Genomic DNA, 23,626 nt, shown 5'->3' on the forward strand with positions numbered 1-23,626 from the left:
ATCAGTGACATGTTTACAAGAAGTTGATATACATGGAAAAAGCCAGCAGGAGAAGCTCTCTTCCAGGGTCTGCATAAAATCAAGGTGGCCTGGCAGCTTAACCGATGTGTTTACATTTGGTTTTTAACACAGTTGAGTGTGTATGCTGTTTTTCATTACACGTTAATAAATGTGACAAAGACATTATCATAGCTTTTAAATAAAGAATACTTTGAAAATGGAATACAAGCCAAACATTTATGGAACCCCAAAGCACTTTCAGGAGGCCTTGGGATCCCACCGATGCTGCCAGCGCTCATTTACGAACATCTGGTTTAGATTACCAGCGCCATACTTTATTGTTCTGCCTCGCTTCATAGACCATTTAAGCCAATGTTTAGGGCAGGGATTCTTTTGGGTTATCTGAATCCATGCCTTGGCTTTTCTACTGGTCATAAGAAACAACCTTATTTAGTTTTTTGTGCTTTAGTTTTCTGTGATGAGACACTTCAAAATGTGTCTTATATGATATTAGGCTGGTTACATTTGGGTCACTCTGTAGAAACGAAAAGGCCACAGTGATGGGATATAATTGTTCTAATTTAGGAGAGGCTAAAAGAATCTTTTAAAAAAGAGGACTGATAGTATTAGGATTTTAATCTACACAAGGTGTTGTATAAGCAGCTTGCTTAATAACAGTTGGTCTTTTTATGGTAACATGTTTAGGTTTTAGCGGTATGAATGTAGCACACCTGTACTTACGTATTGGTGATTTGGTTTTGAACAAAAGAAGGCACATGGGTGAACGTTTCAGAGTTCTCTCTTCTGTTGGCAAGTATTTGAAGGAGGAATGGGAAGGGGCTAACAGACTTTGACTCCATGTAGAAAAATTCCTGAACTTCAGCCTATTCTACAAACCCTTAGGAACTGACAGTGTAAAAGTAGTTTTACCCAGGGAAGAGCCAAGGCTTCCAAGTAAGTTTAATCGAGGATTTTAAGAGGAGTTCCTCTCCTTCATCTTCCTCTTTCTCTTCCTCTTTCTTTTTCTTAAATGACTTTTTTGGGGGTTGCCTCCCTGACCCAGTCAGTAGAGCATGTGACTCTTGATCTCCGGGTTGTGAATTTGAGCCCCACATTGGGTGTAGATATCACTTAAAAATAAAATCTGTAAAATGAATAAGTAAATGACTCTTTTGGGCCACGGTACCTCCAAAAACACCAGGCCTCCAAAAACAGTAGCAGCTTAAAACTCTTGACAATATTAAGTATTGGTAACAAATGTAATTTCTAGGTGCCAAATGCACATGTGATCTTTTCCCCAAAAATGCTGGACTCAGAATCAATATGTCATCTTGAGTTTATTTCTTTTATTAGTGATAACGAATGACAGACACACATTTACCAGATGGGTAAAGGGGAATGAGCTAGGGAGAATATCCTCTGTGCCTATAAGAGTTATTCTTTGAACAAAGTTACCTGGTGCATTCCTGATTGAACTTGCGACCTTGATCTCATTAACACCTGCTCTAAGGAAACATGAAAGGGGAGCATCTTGCCAGCTGCATCTTTTTGCCTTCTGGGTAGGTACTGTAAAGATTGCCTGGAGTTAAGGGCCTGGAGATCTGTGCATTTTGAAATTTAAAACTATTCAAGGAATCCTTTAAAAATTTTTATTTGGGATCTACCTTACCGTGGTAGATCCGGTCATTGTTTTGGTGCACTTGTGTTAAAGATATTAAATATTGTTGGTTTCTGAGTTAAAGTGGGTTTTCTCTTGAGTGTGTGCCAATTTGGGAAAAATGTATCACTTCTGTCTATCAGTTTTTGACCATTGTACGACAGTCATCAGGGACATTTGCTGATTATTTGTATTGTAAATGTCTTTTCTAAATAATTGATTCCTGGGTTACTTTTGGGTGTCTGAAAGCAGGAGTAAAGAAACAGGCTAAAATACAACTTGAATTAAAAGGAAATTTCCATTCAAGAAATGGGAAATAGGGGCACCTGGGTGGCTCAGTTGGTTCAGCATCCAACTGTTGATTTTGGCTCAGATCATGATCTCATGGTGTGGGATAGAGCTCCTTGTTGGGCTCCGTGCTGAGCATGGAGCCTGCTTGGGATCCTCTCTCTGCCTCTACCCCACTCGTGCTCTCTCTCTCTCAAAGTCAATGAACAAACAAACATTTAGCAAAATAAGAATTGAGAAGTGAATAGATTATGGAATGTTCCCCCAAGTTCCCCAGTTTAATGCTGGGAAACTCGTTTTATAGTATTTTCCTTTTCGTGAGTACTCCATAAATACAATTAATGTAATGTAATTAATGTAAAAGCCCACAAAAAATTAAAGATACTTTGATGTAACATGGGTAGTTTTAATCTCATAAGATGTGTCCTTTTAAAGAAATTAAAATTTGATAGACTGTTTACTGACATGCTTGTGCTGTTATTTTTTCCAAATCAGTTTATTGTGCTTCTTGCAGGCATGCTTCTTAGTCATTTGAATAATTTAGATTAGCTTTGTATCTCAGATTTCGTTACTGGAAGTAGCTGCTTCAGATTGTTTCTGTGATTTGTATTTTGTAATTCTTTATAAACTCTAAGGACTGTGATCACCACTTAATTTGGTAATCCACAGAGGGTCAGTCCTTTGTGCTAGGCACCTTCAGTTACACTGTCTCCTTAATCTTCCTCGCAATGTGATAAAAATACGCATCCCCCTCTCTTTCATATGAGGAAAATGAGGCTCAGAGAGGATTCCTTTCTTTCATTTATTTAACAAATATTACTTGAGGTGCTGTGTGCCAGACAGTATTCCAAGTGCTGGGGTTACTGGAATGAAAAAGACATAAGTTCATGGATCCAGGAAATCACAAACTGACTGTGGAGTTCAGACTTACAGCTGTTTGATTCCAAAATGCTTGTTGTGTTTTCAAATTGAAGTTGGAGCTTTATTTGAAAATATTTTGGACTCACATTGTTTTACTATCTTTAAGGTAACTCTTACATGAAAAATCCTATGTAAATTGACATCTAGTGTTTTAATTTTACTTTAATTTGAGGATTTTCACAATCACAATTGAAATAATGTAAAACAATGTAAATTGTTTTAAACTTTTCCTGTCGTATTGGGGAGATGGAACATCTCACATAATAAGAATCAATGATTAAAAAATATTGGAACAGTTGAACAAAATCGACTTCTAGATCTCAGTTAACTAAAGTACAAGTGGGGATGGGCAGAGTAATCAAAAGACCAAAGATCTTAAGCCAGGAGTATATCAGACTCAAGAAAAACAGTTATGGTTTAGATGGAGAAGGTAAAAGAAAATGATTTGACTTAAATTTAAAGCACGATTCAGAGCTGTTATAAGGTCACAGATACACTATTGGTGGGAATGTAAATTGACCTCAGCTTTATGTAGAACAATTTGACAATACTAAGATCTTTAAATATATCAGTATCCTTTGATGCTGTAATTCTATTTGTTGAAATTTATTTTCTGGAAGGAAATACAGGATGTGCAAAATATATATTACATACACATGTACATGCACACTTGCAGTGTTCCTTAAATGTCCAAAGATAGGAAATTGGTTAATTAACGGTATATACAAATGGTAGAGCATGAAAAATATTTGAGGATATGAGAATAGTCATTATATAGTGACAAGGCAGGATATAAAACTGTATGCAGAATATAACTCCAACTTATTTTACATATATCAGAAAAATCAAAGGAAATATCTCAAAATGTTAATGATAGTTATAATGGGTAGTACAGTTATAAAGAATTTTGGTTTTCCTTTTTTTTTTTTAAGTTTATTTTGAGAAAGAGAGAAAGCATGAGCAGGAAGGGGCAGAGAGAGGGGGAGAGAGAGAATCCCAAGCAGGCTCTGTGCTGTCAACAAGGAGCCAATGTGGGGCTCGATCTCACAAACTGCAAGGTCATGACCTGAGCCGAAATCGAGTTTGACATGTAATCATCTGAGCCACCCAGACATCCCAGTTTTGGTTTTCTTGTATACAGTTGTCTGGGTAATGATCTTACAGGTACCTTTCCTTTGGAATAAGATGGAAAGTTTTGGAAAGCTATTCTCCTTGACTTCCAAGGCCTTTCCCTTTTGGGTTCAGGCTATATAATTGAAATATAATTGAAATTGCTTTTAAAAGCCTGATAGTTGAATGAGTGGAGTAACATTCCAATTAAAAGTGTACTTTTTCATGATAAGGTTTTGAGCATTGGTGTATTTTACTTTCAGAGCTGTTTGTTTAGCTTGGTTGGTTAGAGCAAGATGCTAATGAGGCCACTGTCATGGGTCAATTTTCATGAAGGCCATTTGGCTTTCATTTGTTTCATTTCCAGATATTCTTTTTTTTTTTAATATATGAAATTTATTGTCAAATTGGTTTCCATACAACACCCAGTGGTCATCCCAAAAGATGCCCTCTTCAATACCCATCACCCACCCTCCCCTCCCTCCCACCCCACATAGCCCTCAGTTGGTTCTCATTTTTTAAGAGTCTCTTATGCTTTGGCTCTCTCCCCCTCTAACCTCTCTCTTTTTTTTTTTTTCCCTTCCCCTCCCCTGTGGGTTCCTGTTAAGTTTCTCGGGATCATTTCCAAATATTCTTAACTCTTGTTTTAGAAGTAACTGATGGTGGTTGGGGGATGGTGGTGGTATAAATGGATTGATCAATATAACTCCACGACCAGAAAAACTGCAAAGACCATGGATTACTGAGTATTAAGTAGTTTTCTCTTTATCCTTGCATAAAGATAGCCTTTTGAAAAAAGCTTTAAATTTTCTGATCCAAATACCTGATGATGATTAAGAAAAGTATCTGAATTTTAAGACTATTGTAAGAATAATACCAAGATTATATACTAAGAGAATATTTTGGAGCTCAAAAATATCAGTCTTGAAGACTACATCTGGAAAATTTTCATGGAATGATAATACGTTTAAAAAAGATACATGATGTTGGGGCGCCTGGGTGGCGCAGTCGGTTAAGCGTCCGACTTCAGCCAGGTCACGATCTCGCGGTCCGTGAGTTCGAGCCCCGCGTCAGGCTCTGGGCTGACGGCTCGGAGCCTGGAGCCTGTTTCCAATTCTGTGTCTCCCTCTCTCTCTGCCCCTCCCCCGTTCATGCTCTGTCTCTCTCTGTCCCAAAAATAAATAAAAAACGTTGAAAAAAAAAAAAATTAAAAAAGATACATGATGCTGGGGCACCTGTGTGGCTTAGTTGGTTAAGTGTCCTACTCTTGATCTCTGCTTGGGTTATGATCTCATGGTTTGTGAGATTGAGCACCGTGTTGGGCTCTGTGCTGATAGTGCAGAACCTTTGTGATTCTCTTCCTCTTTCTCTGCCCCTCCCCCACTTGCATGCATACTCGCTCTCTCTCTCTCTCTCTCTCTCTCTCTCAAAATAAATAAGTAAATGAACATTAAAAAAAAGAAACATGATATTGTAACAATAGTTCTAGAAGTCTGACCTTTTTCTGCTTGTTAATCATTAGTCTATTAGTGCATATGTGAGTCAAGAGCCCTAAATCTTTTTGCTTCTTATTTACAAGTGGCTAAATGTGAGCAAATTCTAAAGAGATGAAGTTTTTAGTGGTAAAATATGTTACGGGAAATGATGTTAACAAGTAAAAATCAAAACCATAATATGGGTAAAAAATAAGTTGTAGTTAAATGTATGATGTCGTGGTGTTGTTGAACTGAGATGGTAGGATTTGAAATTCGTTCCTATTAAAATGACTAAGCTTGATGGGTACTATGGTTCTATATTTATTTACTGTCTGATTTTTCTGTTTTCTCATAGGTGATTGGTCTGTTGGATGTTTTTACACCTGCAAGGTCTCTGGAGGAATTCAATGATGTGTGAGTGAACCTTTTGCATTTGCCTTCCTTAGCTAGATGATGAATGGCAGTCTATTTCTATTCCTGTTTAGCAGTAAACAGACTTCAAAAGATTCTTTATTCCTGTCATCCAGCTCTTCTAGGGGATGGGGATGAACACAGAGATGGTATATTATGTGTGGTGTAAATCTGCATGGGAGGGGTCGGTGCCCAAACTCCTGCTTTGTTCAAGGGTCACCTACATAGTAGTATCTTCATCATTTTAAGGCACATTGTGAAGATTCAGTAGTGAGTCCTTGCAGAGTTCCATGGAAAGGAGTATAGGGAGTTTTGACTATGACTTTTGTTCTCACATTGACTGTCCCAGTTCTTAAAGAGACGCCTTTCCACGTTACATCATTAAATTTGCATCATTAAATTTACATCAAAAAACCAGGACCTGGTTTTATACAAGTTCTTCTCTCTTTTTTGTCCCACTTGCGTGTGGAAATGATACTAGACTTGCACACTCTTCTTTGAAGAACTGGATTTCTGTCCTGGGACAAGGGGTGGACCTCACGTGTTGAGAAAGCTGATGAATTGTGCTGATTCTCCCAGTTGTGACCATCTCTGTTGTGTCAAGCCTGTGACCCACCCTGGAAAACAGACCCTGAGATTCTCAGAAACCAGTAGTAGGGGCTTGGGAAAATGAAGCAGGAGAGAAAGCTGCTATAAGGTTATTTATTTAGGAGGTCACTACTGTGGGCAGTTGGGCTGAAAACTGCCAGAATCTTCTAGGAAGCAGTTTCAATGTACCTCAGATGGGGAACATTTATCCCCTGGCCCCTGACCCCATTGGCAAGGGTTGCTCTATGGGGAATTAATGACCTCACATGCCCAGGTTGCACATGTATGAGTTCAAGATAGATTCCAGCAGGTGTTCTTGTGCATGGAACAATCTACTGTAGCTTTCCCAGTATCTGAATTAGCACACCTCCCTCTCATCCCTAATTCACAGATACACTATGCCGTAAGAGAGAAGTAACACCTTAAATTCCAGCTTTATTGAAATGTAATTGACATAGAACGTTGTGTAAGTTGAGTTCTGATTATTTTTTTTTTAAGTTTATTTATTTCGAGAGAGAGAGAGCAAGCACAAGTAGGGGAGGGGCAGAGAGAGAGAGAGAGAGAGAGAGAGAGAGAATCCCAAGCAGGCTCTGTGCTGCTAGCACAGAGTCCAACTCAGGGCTCAAAGTCATGAACCCCAAGATCATGACCTGAGCCAAAACCAAGAGTCGGATACTTAACTGACTGAGCCACCCAGGTGCCCCAGGTTCTGATTACAGTAAAACCTTGGATTGCAAGTAACTTGTTCTGCGAGTGTTTTGCAAGACAAGTAAACATTTCTAATAGATTTTAACTTGATAAACGAGCAATGTCTTGCAATACAAATAGTACATGATGCCAAACATCACATGATCACAACTGAGCCAATGGTTCTTGAAATTCCCTTTGATATACAAGTGCTTTGGACTATAAGCTTGTTTCCAGAAAGAATTATGCTCACAAACCAAGGTTTTACTGGATTTATAAACAAGAACTGAGTTTATCTCTTAGGAGGAAATCTCAGTACCACTTATTGAATATTTGCTGAACAGAGTGTTAGAAAAAGCCTCAAAATAATGGAAAACACTACTCTTTGCCCTTGACAAATCAAAATCTTACTGGGGGAAGGAAGTAAATTTAAAACACATTTGTAATCAAGAAACGAATTGGCTATAGGACCTTGGACTAGTCACGTTGCCTCCCTGGGCCCCCAGTGGTTCTCTAATTAAACCTAATAGGCAAATGATGAAAATTGGGGTGGTTGACTTCTGAAGCTTTTTTAATACTGGAGAATCTCGGAAAACAGAATGGTGAACCTAAGGTTGCCTTAAGAAAATGTTTCATTGTCTATTTTTCTATAATGTTTATATCACTGAAAAAAATTAGTGCTTGTCCAGGACTGTGGTTATTTCAGAGTTTTCCAAAGTCATTTCAGAATTTGCATAAGAGACCAAACATCTTTGCCTACAATTAATTGCAAGGTTTGCAAATTTAAATACTTCTAGGGCCAACTAACATAAATGAGGCTCAGCATTATACAACTGGGAGTGGGTGTGTGTGGTAAAACAAAATACTGGTACTGTACTTCCTTTTTTTTTTTTTTTTTTTTTTTTTTTCAACGTTTTTTATTTATTTTTGGGACAGAGAGAGACAGAGCATGAACGGGGGAGGGGCAGAGAGAGAGGGAGACACAGAATCTGAAATAGGCTCCAGGCTCCGAGCCATCAGCCCAGAGCCTGACGCGGGGCTCGAACTCACAGACCGCGAGATCGTGACCTGGCTGAAGTCGGACGCTCAACCGACTGCGCCACCCAGGCGCCCCTGTACTTCCTTAAAATAGTCAAATTCACATTAAAACAAAGCAGGCAGATAAAAACCCACTATTCTGGCCAAATCAGACGCGCTGAAGGCTAGAGTGGTTCTGTAGCCTGCCAGGTTTAGAGTAGGCTGTAATTTTGAACATGAATTTTTTTTTTGTGCTAATTAATAAAATCTCTAGTTACTTTTCATATTTACAGTTGAATTTTAATCATGTGTTATGTGTATTTGTGCCTTTATGTTGCAGTTAGCATTTTTCATTTATCATACAATTCAAATACAATTTTCCTGAATTTGTAACTTCTTGGTTACTAGGCATTGTGCATACTTCATTTGTAAGGCTATATACTTTTTTATTTAAAAAAATTTTTTTTATTACGTTTATTTATTTTTGATAGAGACAGCAAAAGTGGGGGAGGGGCAGAGAGAGAAGGAGACAGAATCAGAAGCAGGCTTCAGGCTCAGAGCTGTCAGCACAGAGCTGGACATGGGGCTTGAACCTACAAGCCGCGAGATCATGACCTGAGCCGAAGTTGGACGCTTAACCAACCGAGCCATCCAGGCGCCCCAAGACTACGTCCTTTTTTAAATTTAAACTTTATTTTGAAGTAATTTCTGCCCCCAACATGGGGCTTGAACTCAGAATCCTGAGATCAAGAGTCACATGATCTACTGACTGAGCCAGCCAGGCGCCCCTGTGAGAACATAACTTTTGAGAAAGGAACAATAGGTAGTGAGTTTTGGTCATTAGGAACAATGTGAATCTAACAGAGAGATTGTTTGGGAAATGTGGAGTTAAAAGATGAATATATGAAGCTGTTCTTGACTGCCATATGATGTCATACAGATGGCAAAATTTTGTAGTTTGGTGACTGAAAATCATTTGGACATTTCTCTTGGCTTCTTGATGGTAATGTTTGCTGGGAGGTGGCATGTATATGCATATGTATGCTTCAAATATTTAGTTCCCAATAGAAACCCAAAGAAATTATTTTTTAAAGTGTTTATTTACTTATTTTGAGAGAGAGAGAGCACATGAGTGAGGGAGACAGGCAAAAGGAGAGAGGGAGAGAATCCCAAGCAGGCTCCACCCTCAGCGTGGAGCCCTATGCGGGGCTCAGTCTCACAACCATGAGATCATGACCTGAGCTGAAGTCAAGAGTCAGTCTCTTAACCAACTAAGCCACACAGGCACCCCAGAAATCCAGAAATTTTAAATGGCACTGGCCATTTAACACTTGATTAGAACCTAGCCCCTAGAGAAAGCTGCAACTTTGTGCAACAATATTGCCTTTTCTTGGGGGTGTCAGTTCTCTAATCAAGCTTATAGGCAATGAAGAGTCTTTGGACTCTTAGTGGGAACTATTTCCTCAAATTTCAGGAAAGCTGAATTTTCATGGTAAGTGGAATTTTCTACTGCTTTTTGCATTTTTTGTTTTTTACACCTTCACGTTGCAGGTTTCTTATACCTGAGTTCCTTATCTCTGCTTAGTTCTTGAAGAGGAAATAGAAGTGGGGTTTTAGAATCTGCTGTGATCTAGCAGAAGACCTTACAACAGGGTCAGCCAGCAACCATTGCTTCAGTGAAAACCAGTGTGCAAATTATCACCTTGTGTAGAGTTACACTTGATAAAAATGACTGTTCATCTAACAAGTGTAGCTTTTTTCCTTTAAAAATTTTTTTTAACGTTTGTTTTTGAGACAGAGACAGAGCATGAACACGGGAGGGGCAGAGAGAGGGAGATACAGAATCCGAAGCAGGCTCCGGGCTCTGAGCTGTCAGCACAGAACCCAACTGGGGCTTAAACTCATGGACCGTGAAATCATGACCTGAGCTGAAGTCTGATGCTTAACCGACTGAGCCACCCAGGGACCCCTAACAAGTGTAGCTTTTTTACGTCATTGTAAATAAAAGCTGCTGAGCATACTGCAGTGGTAAAGAGAGTTTCTGGATTTACATTTAATCTGATTTCATTCAGTATTTGAACACCCATCCTATGCTAGGCACGGTACTAGTTTCTGAGGAATGTAACAGTAAATAAAGATAAGCATGATCTCTGATGATCGAGTTGAGACTCCTCATAGGAGAGAAGAAAATTTTTAATAAACCATAGGCAGTGTGGTAGGTTCTGGAAGATCCTACATGATTTGTTCCTGTGCACTCCCTGACCACATCTAATATTCTTCCCACCCACTCTCTGCATCCATCCACTCTGGCCTCTGTGTTCTTGCTTGAATATGGACATCCACATTCCCAGTGGGACCTTTATCCTCGTTTCTAATGTTGGCCCGAACACCCTCCCCACATATCCGCATGACTGGCTCCTTCGTTTCTTCCAGGACCCACTCAAAGGTCTCTTCACCAGAAGCTCTTTTTCCCCTCCCTAGCATAGCTTCAGCCTACCGCCATCCGTGTCTACACCTTACTCCACGTTGTTCTTAGCAGATGTTGCCATCCTGTATTTGTGATTGTGTCTCTTCTCCCTCTGGCTTGCACGGTCTAGTAGAGCAGGGAGTTTGTTTTCTTCCTTGTTGAATCTTTAAAGTTTTTTGGTTTTTTTTTTATGTTTTGTTTATTTTTGAGACAGAGAGACAGGGCACGAGTGGGGGAGGGGCAGAGAGATAGTCGAATCTTTAGTACTTAGAGGTTTCAGATGAGGAAACTGGGGTCGAGAGAAGAACTGAATTCTGTAATACTACATATGAAATTGCATACAACTCAGGTCTTTTGGCTCTAAATGTATTTCTTTTTTTTTTTTTTTCTAAATGTATTTCTAATGACATTTTTCTTGATCCAGGGCTGTGATTATTATTTGAAAGTCTGCCAGCCTTTCTTACTGGGTAGATACTATGATTGGTTCTGTGTAAGATGTCACAACTGAAGGCCTTCCAGTTGTATGTGGTGCCTGTTTTTAATGAGACAAAACATAAATGTTTGCCTAAAATAACTAAAGTACCAAGTCAAATTTCTAATGTGTCAAAGCAACATGCAGGGTCTCAAGACACAGGAGAAACTCAGTAGAGGAAAGCCTCTAAACACAGTAATAATTGGGTCTGAAGAAACAGGTAAATATAGATGGGGCTTAGAGGTTGAAATTTATTCCAGACAGTCAAAGAAATGAAGAAAACGTGTCAAGTGTACAGAAAAAGAGATTTGATTGAATGGAGAATGTTAAAGGAGTTGATAGATAAGCATTGATTTTTGTTTTGTATTTGGATAAAAACTGTGTAAGTAAATTATGATTGATTGGCTTTTGTGGCAGAGAAGAGTTGTTTTCCTAATTTAGCAAATAAGCATTATCTGCTCGGAAGTGATGCTTTCCTCCATCACTGTGAAAGAAATACCCAGCCTCATTGTTTGGGCTTACAGAAATACTTTCATTCTTTGAAAATAGGCTGAGCACCCAAGATAGGTAATGCAGGAAGAGAAGCAGTCTGGGAGAAAGATGAAGGAGTTAACTGTATCAACGGTATATTTGCAACTTACTTCCTTCGCAGGTCTGCTGCCGACCTGCCGAGGGTAGAGAGTTGGTGAAACTCCTTGTAGCTGTCTTCAGTGACTTACATTTAATACCATTGAGTTTTTGTCTGATATGGTCAATAAGATGTCCCCCTTTTCTCAGATGAGCTAATTTAAAAAGGTAAAGAAGCTTCAGGGTCTGGCTTAGAGTTTGGGTCCTTCAATAAATCTTTCCCGGGGTGCCTGGGTGGCTCAATCGGTTAAGCGTCTGCCCTCAGCTCAGGTCATGATCTCACAGTCCGTGAGTTCGAGCCCCGCGTCGGGCTCTGTGCTGACAGCTCAGAGCCTAGAGCCTGCTTCAGATTCTGTGTCTCCCTCTCTTTCTGCCCCTCCCCTGCTCATGCTCTGTCTCAAAAATAAATTAAAAAAAAATTTTTTTTTTAAATAAAAAATAAAAAATAAATCTTTCCCTTCAATTAACTCCTTCCTAAGTCTGGGTTGGGGCCCTCTTTTGTGTGTTCTCTAGCACCTTGATATTTTATAGCTCTAATCATGCTTTCTTAGGAGTTTATATTCATAAATGCCTTCCTCTCATCTAAATTCTGTAACTCCCTTTTTTCATCATTGCATCCCCAGTGCTCAACAATTAATATTTGTTGGTGGAGTGATTGAAGAAATAACCTTGTGCTGTCTTGTTTACAACTGGTTGATGATCTAATTTTCTGGTAGTATGCTCAGTATATTCTCTTTTGACTAGCTTTTTGTTTTTATACTGTAATGTAGACCATATAGTAAAATATTGAGTCCAGGTTTATTGATGCAGATAATTTAGAAGTCACCTCTCAGTGATCTTTGCTTTAAATGAGGAGAATAGTTTGTTGTGAAATAAGCTGGCTAAGCTGTCTACATGGCTGCTAAATGGTGCCTTTACTCCTTACATTAAAACCATCTGGTCTGCTTACCAGATAAGATCTTTGGCATGAGTATTTTAATGAGATGTATCTTCCTTGGTCCTACTAGTAATTCTATATGCATTGTCCTGAGTCATTAGATTCTGTTCAGTAGTAATTTAGTGCCTACTATCTACCAGATACTGTTCTAGTTTCTATAGATACTACAGGGAACAAAAATAATTTTGTCCTCCTTGAGCATTGTACAGATAGATAACAATAAACCATGAGCATAAAAAAAATTTAGTGTATTAGCAGGCAATAATGCTGTGGACAAAAAGAAAAGGTAATGTAGAAAGGGGAATTTAGGAGTCTGAGGGCAGAGTGTGAGATGCAGTGGCCAATGGCCTTCTCATTGCGAAGGTGAATTTTGGAGCAAACATTTGAAGGAGTAGAGGAATTAGACTCACGGATATTCTGGGGGAAGAGCATTCCAGGCAGGAGAGCATTCTAAGCAGAAAGAATAGCCAGTGCAAAGGTCCTGAGATAGAAGACTCCATGCTGAATTGGAATTTCAGCAAGGGGGTCTCTGTGCCTGGAGTAAGGAAGCTAGTGTGGAGCTGAATGGAACAGGGGAGAGAAGTAGATGATGAGGTCAGAGAGATATTTGGGAACAGGGTGCTGGATTATGTAAGGTTTTATTCGGCCATTGAGGGGGGTTTTATCTTTATTCTAAAGGAAAAGGAGAGAAGTGATATGATCCGATTTTTATTTTTAAAAAATTACTCCTCTGCTGTGTTGCAAATAGATTGTAATGAGTCCCAAGGATCACTGGATGTATTTCAGAGGCTTGTGGTTACAAATTGTCAATCCCTGTGATTATTTTAAATACTTTGTTTAAATGTGGAAATATTTTTTTGCCTTGTGATGATTGCTTTATCAAATAGGACTAACAGTAGTAGACATGCCAATCTATAGATATAAGAGAGATTTTTTTTTTTCTATGAAGATTTTTTCTGATTGTATCATGCTTTAAAAAGAAAGGTGGTAGGGGAGGAGTCTTGACAATTGGGTGTTATCGAAGAAGTGCTTAATAAGTGAAGTTCTAAAATGGGGCACTGTTGAGAGTACTGAAAACCTCTTAATGTAGAGTTCTGCCTTTTTGCTGGTACAGTAGATTTTACTTATGATCACTTTGGGAGATGGTGATTTGTGCTCTTTATGTTTGATTTAATTTAAGGGAGACCATCTTCCAAGGAAAGTGAAGAACAAGATTTGAATCAGGCCATGAAATTGTCTTTTCAGCCTTTAGACTAATAAAGTCCAATTTACTTAATTCATTTTTTTAAGTGCATTTTTTAAATTTTTTATTATATGAAATTTATTGTCAAATTAGTTTCCATACAACACCCAGTGCTCATCCCAAAAGGTGCCCTCTTCAATACCCATCACCTACCCTCCCCCCCCCCCCACCCCCCATCAACCCTCAGTTTGTTCTCAGTTTTTAAGAGTCTCTTATGCTTTGGCTCTCTCTCCCACTCTAACCTCTTTTTTTTCTTTTTTTTTCCTTCCCCTCCCCCATGGGTTTCTGTTAATTACTTAATTCATTTTTAAAGATGGGAGCACTAGAAAGGGAAGAGGGGGACCCATGTCTCTCCACTGGCTGCAGCCTCTATGCTCACAGCTCAATTTGCCCAGAATCCAAAGGCCTCCTTGGCCAAGGGCTCCATCATGCTGGGTATTTTCATCCTGATGTTCTTTGCCATCCTGGGCCTGGTCATTCTGGCCTACATTCTCTGTCTGCTCTAGTGGCCTGCGGCTGCGATAGGGAGCCCTCAGAACCGTTCAGCAGGGAGGGAGGAAGCTGACTGGTCGAGCATCCTGCTTGGCTGACACACCAGTGGATCTTTGTTTCTGGTCATTATTACAGCTCCTGGTCTCCAGGCCAACGCGGGGCCTCTTATCAACAGCAGCAACCCTGCTGCCCAGCAGACCTCTTCCAGAGCCTTCTGGATACGGTTAACCACTGTTAAGCAGGGGGCTTTTTGAGCTGGAGATAGAGGGTGTTGAGGACACAGCTGAAATGTAGACCATTATGGAGAACTGCTCAAACATTCATCTTGATAGCCTTTCTTTAGGTGTAAAGGCAACTGCTTATGATGCTAAAATATGTTCTTTCCTCTCCCTGTCACATGCAGGGGGGTCCCTTGTAAGTTCAAGAGCACATTGTCTATCTTCGTCTATGAAGTAGTCACTTTATCAGTGTCTTTACAGATTGCACAGTCTAAGGCTGTGTGGTATCCCTGTCTCACTCTGTAGCCAAAAGGAACTTGTCATTTGAATTTAAGATTTATCATAATTTTTACCACTCCATACCACTTGTGCCGTAGGTTCTCATTTAAAGAGAGAGATGGTTATATGGTCCTCATTCTTTGTGACTGGGTGAGTTATAAATTCTTGAAATAGCGTATCTATAACTCATCTTGTTATTTGAGAAAAATATCTCTCTTACCCTAAATAAATGTCTTTAATTTTGTCAAATATTCCTTTTATGGAAAAAAAAAACTTTCAACTTATTTCTTTGTCCAATTAGGGTTGAGGAAACCATGTATTTTGGAATCCAGACGAGGCTTGGGCCCCAAATCTGTGGTAGTTAATTTCTTTGAAAAGTCCATCATAATTGTTCTACATTTGATTTTCCTTTCTAGCTTAAAAATAAACAGAGAGAAAGAAAAGATGACAACTAGATAGCATTCTGGCTTTCTCAAGTCAAACCTCTGTTAATTTATTTGAGGTATTATGAACACTGACAATAGTAGTCATGTCTTTACCAAAATGTAACTAAATTTGCTTTCCAGAGACAAATGCTGTAGAAATGTGGTTATCCATGAATGCTCCTTTTGGAATAGACTTATTCAAAATGTGTTCATCTACATTTTCTTCTCCCTTGTTCACCGTTTTAAAAGTTCATACCTCTTCCATAAACATTCAGTAACTTTGCATGATGCTTGCTTTTGTCCACTGTTGGAAGGTTTATTTTTGAAACCTTTCAGTGTATGATGAGCTGGAATTTGACAATTGGTTGTTGTGAATTAGTCTTTGGGATTCGTGGAAACAACATACAGTAATTAGGTTACTCCCTGCAAGACATTTCTGCCATGAATGCTTTTTAGTTTATTTAATTGTAGCCTGGCAGCAATGCATGATAGTTATTACTATATAGACTCGTTAATTTAATGTTTTGACAGTCTCACCCTCTACCTGGAAATTTTACTGATAAAATAGATGTGGTCTCTGATAGGGACAGTGGTGGAATATTCTAATTAAAAGCATGCTCTTTGTCTCTCAGGCTGTGCACTCAGTGGTCTTCTGGCTATATAGGATTTCTTAAAAATTTTTTTTTCTTAATGTTTATTTATTTTTGAGAGAGAGAGAGACAGAGTGCGAGCAGGGGAGGGTCAGAGAGAGAGGGAGACACAGAATCTCGAGCAGGCTCCAGGCTCTGAGCTGTCAGCTCAGACGCGGGGCTTGAACTCACGAACCATGAGATCATGGCCTGAGCTGAAGTCGGACACTTAACCAACTGAGCCATCCAGGCACCCCTGGCTGTATAGGATTTCTTAAGTCACTGGTAACCATTTAAACACAATAGTTATATTTGAAATTACTATGGTTGTTTTGATAATACTGCTTAACATCTTTGTGAACTAGAACAGGCATATTAGAGAGTTAAGATTTTTAGGTTTTATTTCAAGACAAATTAAGGGAGATTCTAAGTGGAATCATGTAGAACAATGTTCTCTTTGTTTACCTTTTCTCCTTAAAATTATTTTTTAAAATCGAGAGAATAATCCTTGTTCTATCCAAAGTCATAAAATGTAATTCTTTGCAAAACACTTATAAAATAGAAATTGGATTCTCTCTTCCTCAACCTGAGCCTTACATTTTGTCATAATTGATATTATGCATATGGCAACCATTATACTTGATCTTCTGGGAGAAGTCCTGATTTCAAAATATTAACCAGTTATTGATAACATTCTCATATTTGTCAGATTATGTGTTAGTTGGGGCTAAAAAAATACAGTGACTGTGATTAAGATGGAATATTGCTAGGCTTTTGCCAACTTTCTTCTTTCAGTAAAGATTAACTTTGATAGTAAGTATCAAAGTTACTTACTTTGATACTTACTGTCAAATTACTTAATTGAGAATTATTATGGAAATCATCTAGAGATACTGCTTCCCTGATTATTGTGACACTTAGAAAACTTTTTTTTTTTTTAAAGAAGATCATTCTTTTGACTTACATTTGAAGTCAAATGGAAGAATTTGGAAGCAGTATGTGCTGTGATTAAGACCATGGTCCTGGGTGCCTGGGTGGCTCAGTTGGTTAAGCATCTGACTTCAGCTCACGTCATGATCTTACGGTTTGTGGGTTTAAGCCCCTCATCGGGCTCTGTGCTGACAGCCCAGAGCCTGGAGCCTGCTTCGGATTCTGTGTCTCCCTCTCTCTCTGCCCCTCCCCTGCTTATGCTAGCTCTCTCTCTCTCTCTCAAAAATAAACATTAAAAAAAAAGTTAAAAAAAAAAAAAAAAGACCATGGTCCTGAGAGCAAACGGTTTTTGATTCAACCCTTGGTATTATCACTGTTTTAACCTTGAGCAAGTTACATATCCTTGTTCTGTTTCCTCATCAGTGAAATGGCAAGGCTAATGAGACTTACCTTATAGAGTTGTCGGGAAGAATACATGAGACACAGGCATGATACACAGCGCTTGACACAGAGCAAGCACTGACTACATTTGGTTGTTATGTTGAGCTTGGAACATCTCTTAAAAGAGAACTACCTTTAATGAAGCCTTTCAAAAAGTCCAATTTACTCTTTAAATTACATTTAGAGTCTGCCCTTTCCTCAAGGACGTGTAATTGTGCAACCTTTAAAAATATGAAATGCTAAAGTCTTACTTTTATATCTAGGCTAAGTTCTTTTGATCTATGTGAAATTGGGAACTGACCATATCCGCCCAAAAGGGAAATTACGAAACAGGAGAAAAATTCAGTTCCTCTTTAAGGAGAGAAAGTAACAATATAATGTGTGGTGTGGTGTGATGTGGGGTGGGGTGTGTGTGTGTATGAAGAGAGATCGTGCACATATTTATATAACGATTAATAGATTTAAATTTACTGGCCTAGTGTCTTTTCCTCTAAATTTATAAAATATAAAAATAGAAATGAAATGAAAGCATTTGTAATAGCTCAACTGGTATACGTTATTATTCAGCCTCAGGAACGAGTAGTGATTCTTACACAGTAGATAAAACCTAACTTGATTTTTAAAAATTCAGCCTTTTTACTGCTGATCTGGTTTTTATGTTCCCATAGCTGTGTAATACAGTAATGAGTGGGTAAGGCATTGCATCTAGAATATTTGTGGTGAACCTGTTGGACTTGAATGTAATCGTTTCCCTAATCTTACCACGTAAGGTTAATAACCAGGACCACACCTGTGCGGAGAGGTTCTGGAATGCCCCATTTTGCTTTATAGATAATATTCCTCCTTCCTTTAAAGTAAATGCAGGAATATTGTCAGTGAACAATATCCTTTTACCAGTGAATCCTGAAAAAGGAGAATTGTAATTTGAAAATTTAAAAATGTTCCTATTTTAGTGCCTACAACTTGGTTTATAATGAGGTGAAAATAACAATGATAGATTTAAAAATCAAGATACTTCATCATGGCCATGTATTTAGTTGCACTGTGTATTTCTCATGCAACATTTTTTTTTAAACTGATATTGACACATACATCATTCTGATCTTCATCTTTGCTTTTTTCTTGTCTCTTTCTTCAGAGAACCTAAGAAAAGATACATCTAGTAAGAAGGATTATAGAAATATTTAGAAAACTAGATGGAAGGTGGTAAAGTTAGAATAGGGGTAATGAGCCCCCCATGTAGTTACTAAGTTTTTAGCTGTCACTGTCATACTTACTGCCTTGCCTTCCCTTCCCTTCCTTCTCTTCCCTTCTCTTCTCTCTTCTCTTCTCTTCTCTTCTCTTCTCTTCTCTTCTCTTCTCTTTTGTGCATCATGATAACTGTACTCTTTTATCCCTATCACCTATTTCATCAACCCCCCTACCCACCTCCCCTCTGGTAACCATCAGTTTGTTCTCTGTAGTTAAGAGTCTGTTTCTTGGTTTGTCTCTCTCTCTCTCTCTTTTTTTCCTTTATTCATTTGTTTTCTTAAGTTCCACATATGAGTGAAACTATATGGTATTTGTCTTTCTTAGACCGACTTATTTTGCTTAGCATTATACTTTCTAGCTCTATCTATGTTGTTGCACTATGTATATACCATATATGGTATATGAAATATTACACTGTGTATATATATACCACATCTGTATTCATCAGTTGATGGACACTTGGGCTGCTTCCATACCTTGGCTATTGTAAATAATGCTGCTATAAACAGAGGGGTGCATGTATCCCTTTGAATTAGTGTTTTTGTATTTTGAGGGTAAATACCCAATAGTGTGATTACTGGACATATGATAGTTCTATTTTTAATTTTTTGAGGAACCTCCATACTGTTTTCCACAGCAGCTGCACCAGTTTGCATTCCTACCAGTAGTGCATGAGGGTTCCTTTTTCTCTACATCCTCACCAACACTTGTTTCTTGAATTTTTTATTCCAGCCATTCTGACAGTCATAGGTGGTATCTCATTGTGATTTTGATTTTCATTTCCCTGATAACGAGTGATGTTGAGCATCTTTTCCTGTGTCTATTGGCCATCTGTATGTCTTCTTTGGGGAAATGTCTGTTCATATCTTCTGCCCATTTTTTAATTGGATTATTTGCTTTTGGTGTGTCCAGTTGTATCAGTGCTTTATATATTTTAGATACTAACCCTTTATCAGATCTATCATTTGCAGATATCTTCTATTCAGTAGATTGCCTTTTAGGCAATTGCCTTTTCTTAAATACTTCTAGAAGTCTTATGAAATTAAGAGCTTTCACAGGGGTTCTGGATTATTGTGTAACTCTCCATTAATTTCTAGGTATCTGGTGACCCATCTCATGGGAGCAGATCTGAACAACATTGTGAAATGTCAGAAGCTTACGGATGACCATGTTCAGTTCCTTATCTACCAGATTCTCCGAGGTCTCAAGGTATAGTCTCCCTTTCTCCATCTCAAGGCTTAAGAGAAAGAAGAAGAAGAAAGAAAAAAAAAAAAAAACCCTTTCTTATGGAAAATTTCAAACATAAAATCACAAGTACAATTATACTGTAATGAACCCCTGCGTTTACTCAATGACCACAGCTACCAAAATATGGCCAATCTTGTTTCTGTTGTATTCCCCAAGCCCTGGATTCTTTTAAGACAAGTCCAGACATCATATCATTCCACCCATAATAGATATTTCAATATGTATGTCTGAGAGCTCAGGACTCTTCATTCTTCCTTCTAAAGAGTAGTCATAATCTCTTGATCTAATCTAATGTCTGGTCAGAGTCATGTTGAAACTTTAAAAACCTCCTCTAGGATGCTAATTTGTTTGTGGGAAGGGCAGATAAGTAATGTTTTAAAATTAAAGCACCTTTGACATTGACATTTAGCAGCTTTGAGTCCCTAGTGAGCTCCAGAGCACTAGCCAGAAAATAGGTTGAAAGCTGTTTCACTTATACTTCAACTCTATGAATAGAGTCGATGGTATAGAAATCATAGTTATGATAAATGTTCAGATTACTGATAATTACTTGTTGTCATTTCTAATGCTACTTTTTAATACTAGTAGTTCTTACTGATTCATGAAAATATACTTTAACTATGTCATATGGCCATAAGAGGTTGGAGATAACTTTTTGATTTAACTGACTTTTTTCTCTTTCACAGTATATACATTCAGCTGACATAATTCACAGGGTAATGTATTGTGATTTTGATTGCATTATTTGGGGAGGGAGCGCTGAAGTGGAGAGGACCAGCATGTGGCCAAGATCCTAGTCTAAGCTTATTTTAGCCATTGAACTATTGATTATAACTTTACTCTAAGTTTAAACTGATTAAAGAAATGTGTGTGGTTTTTACTATTTAAGGCTAATTAGGACTAGGTAGTGACTGACTATATAGATGGAGATCACTTATAGCTGAATAAAGTCTTACTTTTATGTTTGGATCTTCATCATTACCTGTGGGGAGAAAACCTAGCATGAATCATAGAGTTGATCATGTCCTCTCTGGACTTGCTTCCTAGGACCTGAAGCCTAGTAATCTAGCTGTGAATGAAGACTGTGAGCTGAAGGTAAGATGAAGAGATGGTGGGAATTGTTTGTTTCCACTTGTAATTACATGTTTGACTAACCAGGCAGACTTACGTAGTAAATGGGTTTATAAAATCATGACATTTTGTCTGAAAATTCATATTTTCCTTAGAAATATCAGAGTTTGAAATTTGAATCACAGACTTAATAAGTCTTAGTTTAAAGGATATTGAAGGTGGCATCAGGTGTCGTATTTTCATTCTAAAATAAAGTTACATTAGAAATTTAATTTGTTAGTTATAATAAAGGAAAATCATAGTCTGAATATTAAGTAAGCAATCCTGAAGAGATAATTACTAGATTAGTTTCCTAAGATAAGAATGGCAAAAGCCACTCATTCAAAATAATTCAAATAGGGGATAAATATAAATATATAGACAGCAAGCAGCTTTGGAATATTTTTTCTCATTTTTAATCACTCTTTTAAACGTAATTAAATGTAATAAGAAGACTCATTTTAAGTGCACCCTTGATAAATTTATGTATCCATTTAACCACCAACACAATTAAAATAAAGAACACCTTTTCACTTCCAGAAGCTGACTTATGCTCCTTCCGAGCCACTCCCTGCTCCTCTACCCCTAATCCTGGACCACTGATCTAATTGCTGACACCATAGAACAGATTTATTTTTTTCTGGAATTTCACACGAATGGAATCATACAGTATTTGTGTGTGTGTATCTGATTTTTGCTTCGTATAATATTTTTGAGATCTGTGTTATATCAGTAGTTCATTCCTTTTTGTTGCTGAATAGTATCCATTTTGTGACTATGCCACGATTTGTCTATCCATCTACCTGTTGATAGACCTTTGCTTCGATTCCAGTTTGGGGCTGTGTAAAGCTGCTATGAATATTCATATGCAAGCCCTTGTGTGGCTGTATGTTTTCATTGCTCTTGGGTAAATGCTTTGGAGTAACATTTTTGTTTTGCTTTTTGTAATTTCATTTTTTAAATTGCTGTGTTTATCATGCATTCCAAACATAGACTTGGAAGTATGTTTATGAAAGTGCTGTATTGTTCTTCCCATTTCTGAGGCAGTAGAGTTTTTCCCTCCTGCCTTATGAGACTTAGGATCCTGACTGTTCCAGTGCCTGATTTCTCTTCTCTCCCTTAGATCTTGGATTTTGGACTGGCTCGACATACAGATGATGAAATGACAGGCTATGTGGCCACTAGGTGGTACAGGGCTCCTGAGATCATGCTGAACTGGATGCATTACAACCAGACAGGTATTGCTTTTATTGGTTATTTAGCACCTTCTTGGGCAGCATGTTGAGCGTATTTGGGATTCTCAGAAGCGGAGGTAGTGGGAATGGGAGGAAGCATCTTTTGTTTCCATCAGTAATCCTTTTAAAGTCGACAGCAAATATTTCAGTCGCTCAGATAGAGAAGGGGGGTGGTGTTGTACACCGCTTTCAAACTTTATGATTTAGCAGTTGAGTTTTTATTTATTTAGATTTCCCGCGTATTCTGTGAGTACTTCTATCTGAAGACAATGGGTTCATAATTGTAACCTCTCAACATGACTTGGGATAATCCACCATTTCCACCAATAAGAGTCTCTACCCCTTTGTGAACAGCTTATTTCTCTTTGCCTTAAGTATGTTTTGATATCCTACCTATGAAGCCCGTTAGTGGGGTGAAGGTCTTAGTAAGCTAACTTCCATAAAGATGAGCATGAATCGTGGACCTCAAATGTCTTAAATATTAAGTTGAGTATTTCACTTCTAGTTATAGTTCCATTTGTGGTCAGGTATGATAACAGTGACATTGTATGCCCTTTTCTCTTTAATTTTGCCAGTTGATATTTGGTCAGTGGGATGCATAATGGCCGAGCTGTTGACTGGAAGAACATTGTTTCCTGGTACAGACCGTATCCTTTAAAAAGTTTTGGATTCTTGTTTCTTATCTGTATTCCAGTGTCCATGGAAGTATATTATTTTTACCTGTCTCTAGAGAAGCTCTCAGTTACTTGCTTATATAGTTGAGACATGCGTTATGAGATCTGCCCTCTGGCTAAGTGTCTTGCCTTGCCAACAAAGTGCCTTCAGTTTTACTTGTGAGTTGGAAAAATTCCTCACAAGCTGGAGAACTCTTTATATCTTTCACCTGTCATCTTTTGCAGTGAGTTCTTTATTACATTAATCTTCCCACAGCAGTTCTGCAACCCGAGCGTATTCCTGAGAGACTCCAGATCTCAATGACTGGTTTAGTCTACTTGTACAAACACTTAATGAGAGCAAGATACCCATTTATAAATCAGGGGTGTCTTTAGCTTTTATGTTTGATTTACATGTTAAAAAGATTATATTTCATCCCTATAATGATGTACCTGCTGACTCTCTTTATATTTGTTGTTTAACAACAAATAATAAAAGGAAGACATAAGGTCATCCTGCCATGTGATGGCACAATTTTTTTTTTTCCAGCACAATTTTGTTTTTATCTAGATTGTAGCCAAACCTTAATTTACTGCCAGATTTACCATCTAGCCCATGGTTTACCATGGCCCTTTTATTTTAGGCCCTTTCCCATCTGCTGTATGCCCATTTCATGCTTTAGAAGTAGTATCATCCAAATGTGGTTTGTTAGAAGTCCCATTACTTTCACTTGGGGAAGATGTTCAAGTGAGAAAGAATGTTAAAATATGTGTCTAGAATTAGGTTTGAAGATTTTTGTAAAATTCATCTGGCT

The 23,626-nt window shown here is 38.1% G+C and overlaps 1 protein-coding gene across 4 annotated transcripts in view; it reads left to right on the forward strand.

Moving 5' to 3' along the window:
* The window catches only part of MAPK14 (mitogen-activated protein kinase 14), a 75,125-nt gene that overhangs the window by 26,147 nt on the left and 25,352 nt on the right, over positions 1-23,626 (forward strand). For all 4 annotated transcript variants that reach the window (XR_013555605.2, XM_078446855.2, XM_060615322.3 and 1 more), the window contains exons 3-8: positions 5,807-5,865; positions 19,663-19,774; positions 20,500-20,529; positions 20,861-20,908; positions 22,047-22,161; positions 22,734-22,805. Coding sequence is in view for 3 of the 4 variants with exons in the window: in XM_078446855.2 (XP_078302981.1) it covers positions 5,807-5,865; positions 19,663-19,774; positions 20,500-20,529; positions 20,861-20,908; positions 22,047-22,161; positions 22,734-22,805 (436 nt within the window). In the remaining variant the exon portion in view is untranslated. The remainder of the gene's footprint in view (positions 1-5,806; positions 5,866-19,662; positions 19,775-20,499; positions 20,530-20,860; positions 20,909-22,046; positions 22,162-22,733; positions 22,806-23,626) is intronic.

This window comes from Panthera onca, chromosome B2 (genome assembly GCF_046562875.1).
Source record: "Panthera onca isolate mPanOnc1 chromosome B2, mPanOnc1 haplotype 2, whole genome shotgun sequence".
NCBI lineage: Eukaryota > Metazoa > Chordata > Mammalia > Carnivora > Felidae > Panthera > Panthera onca.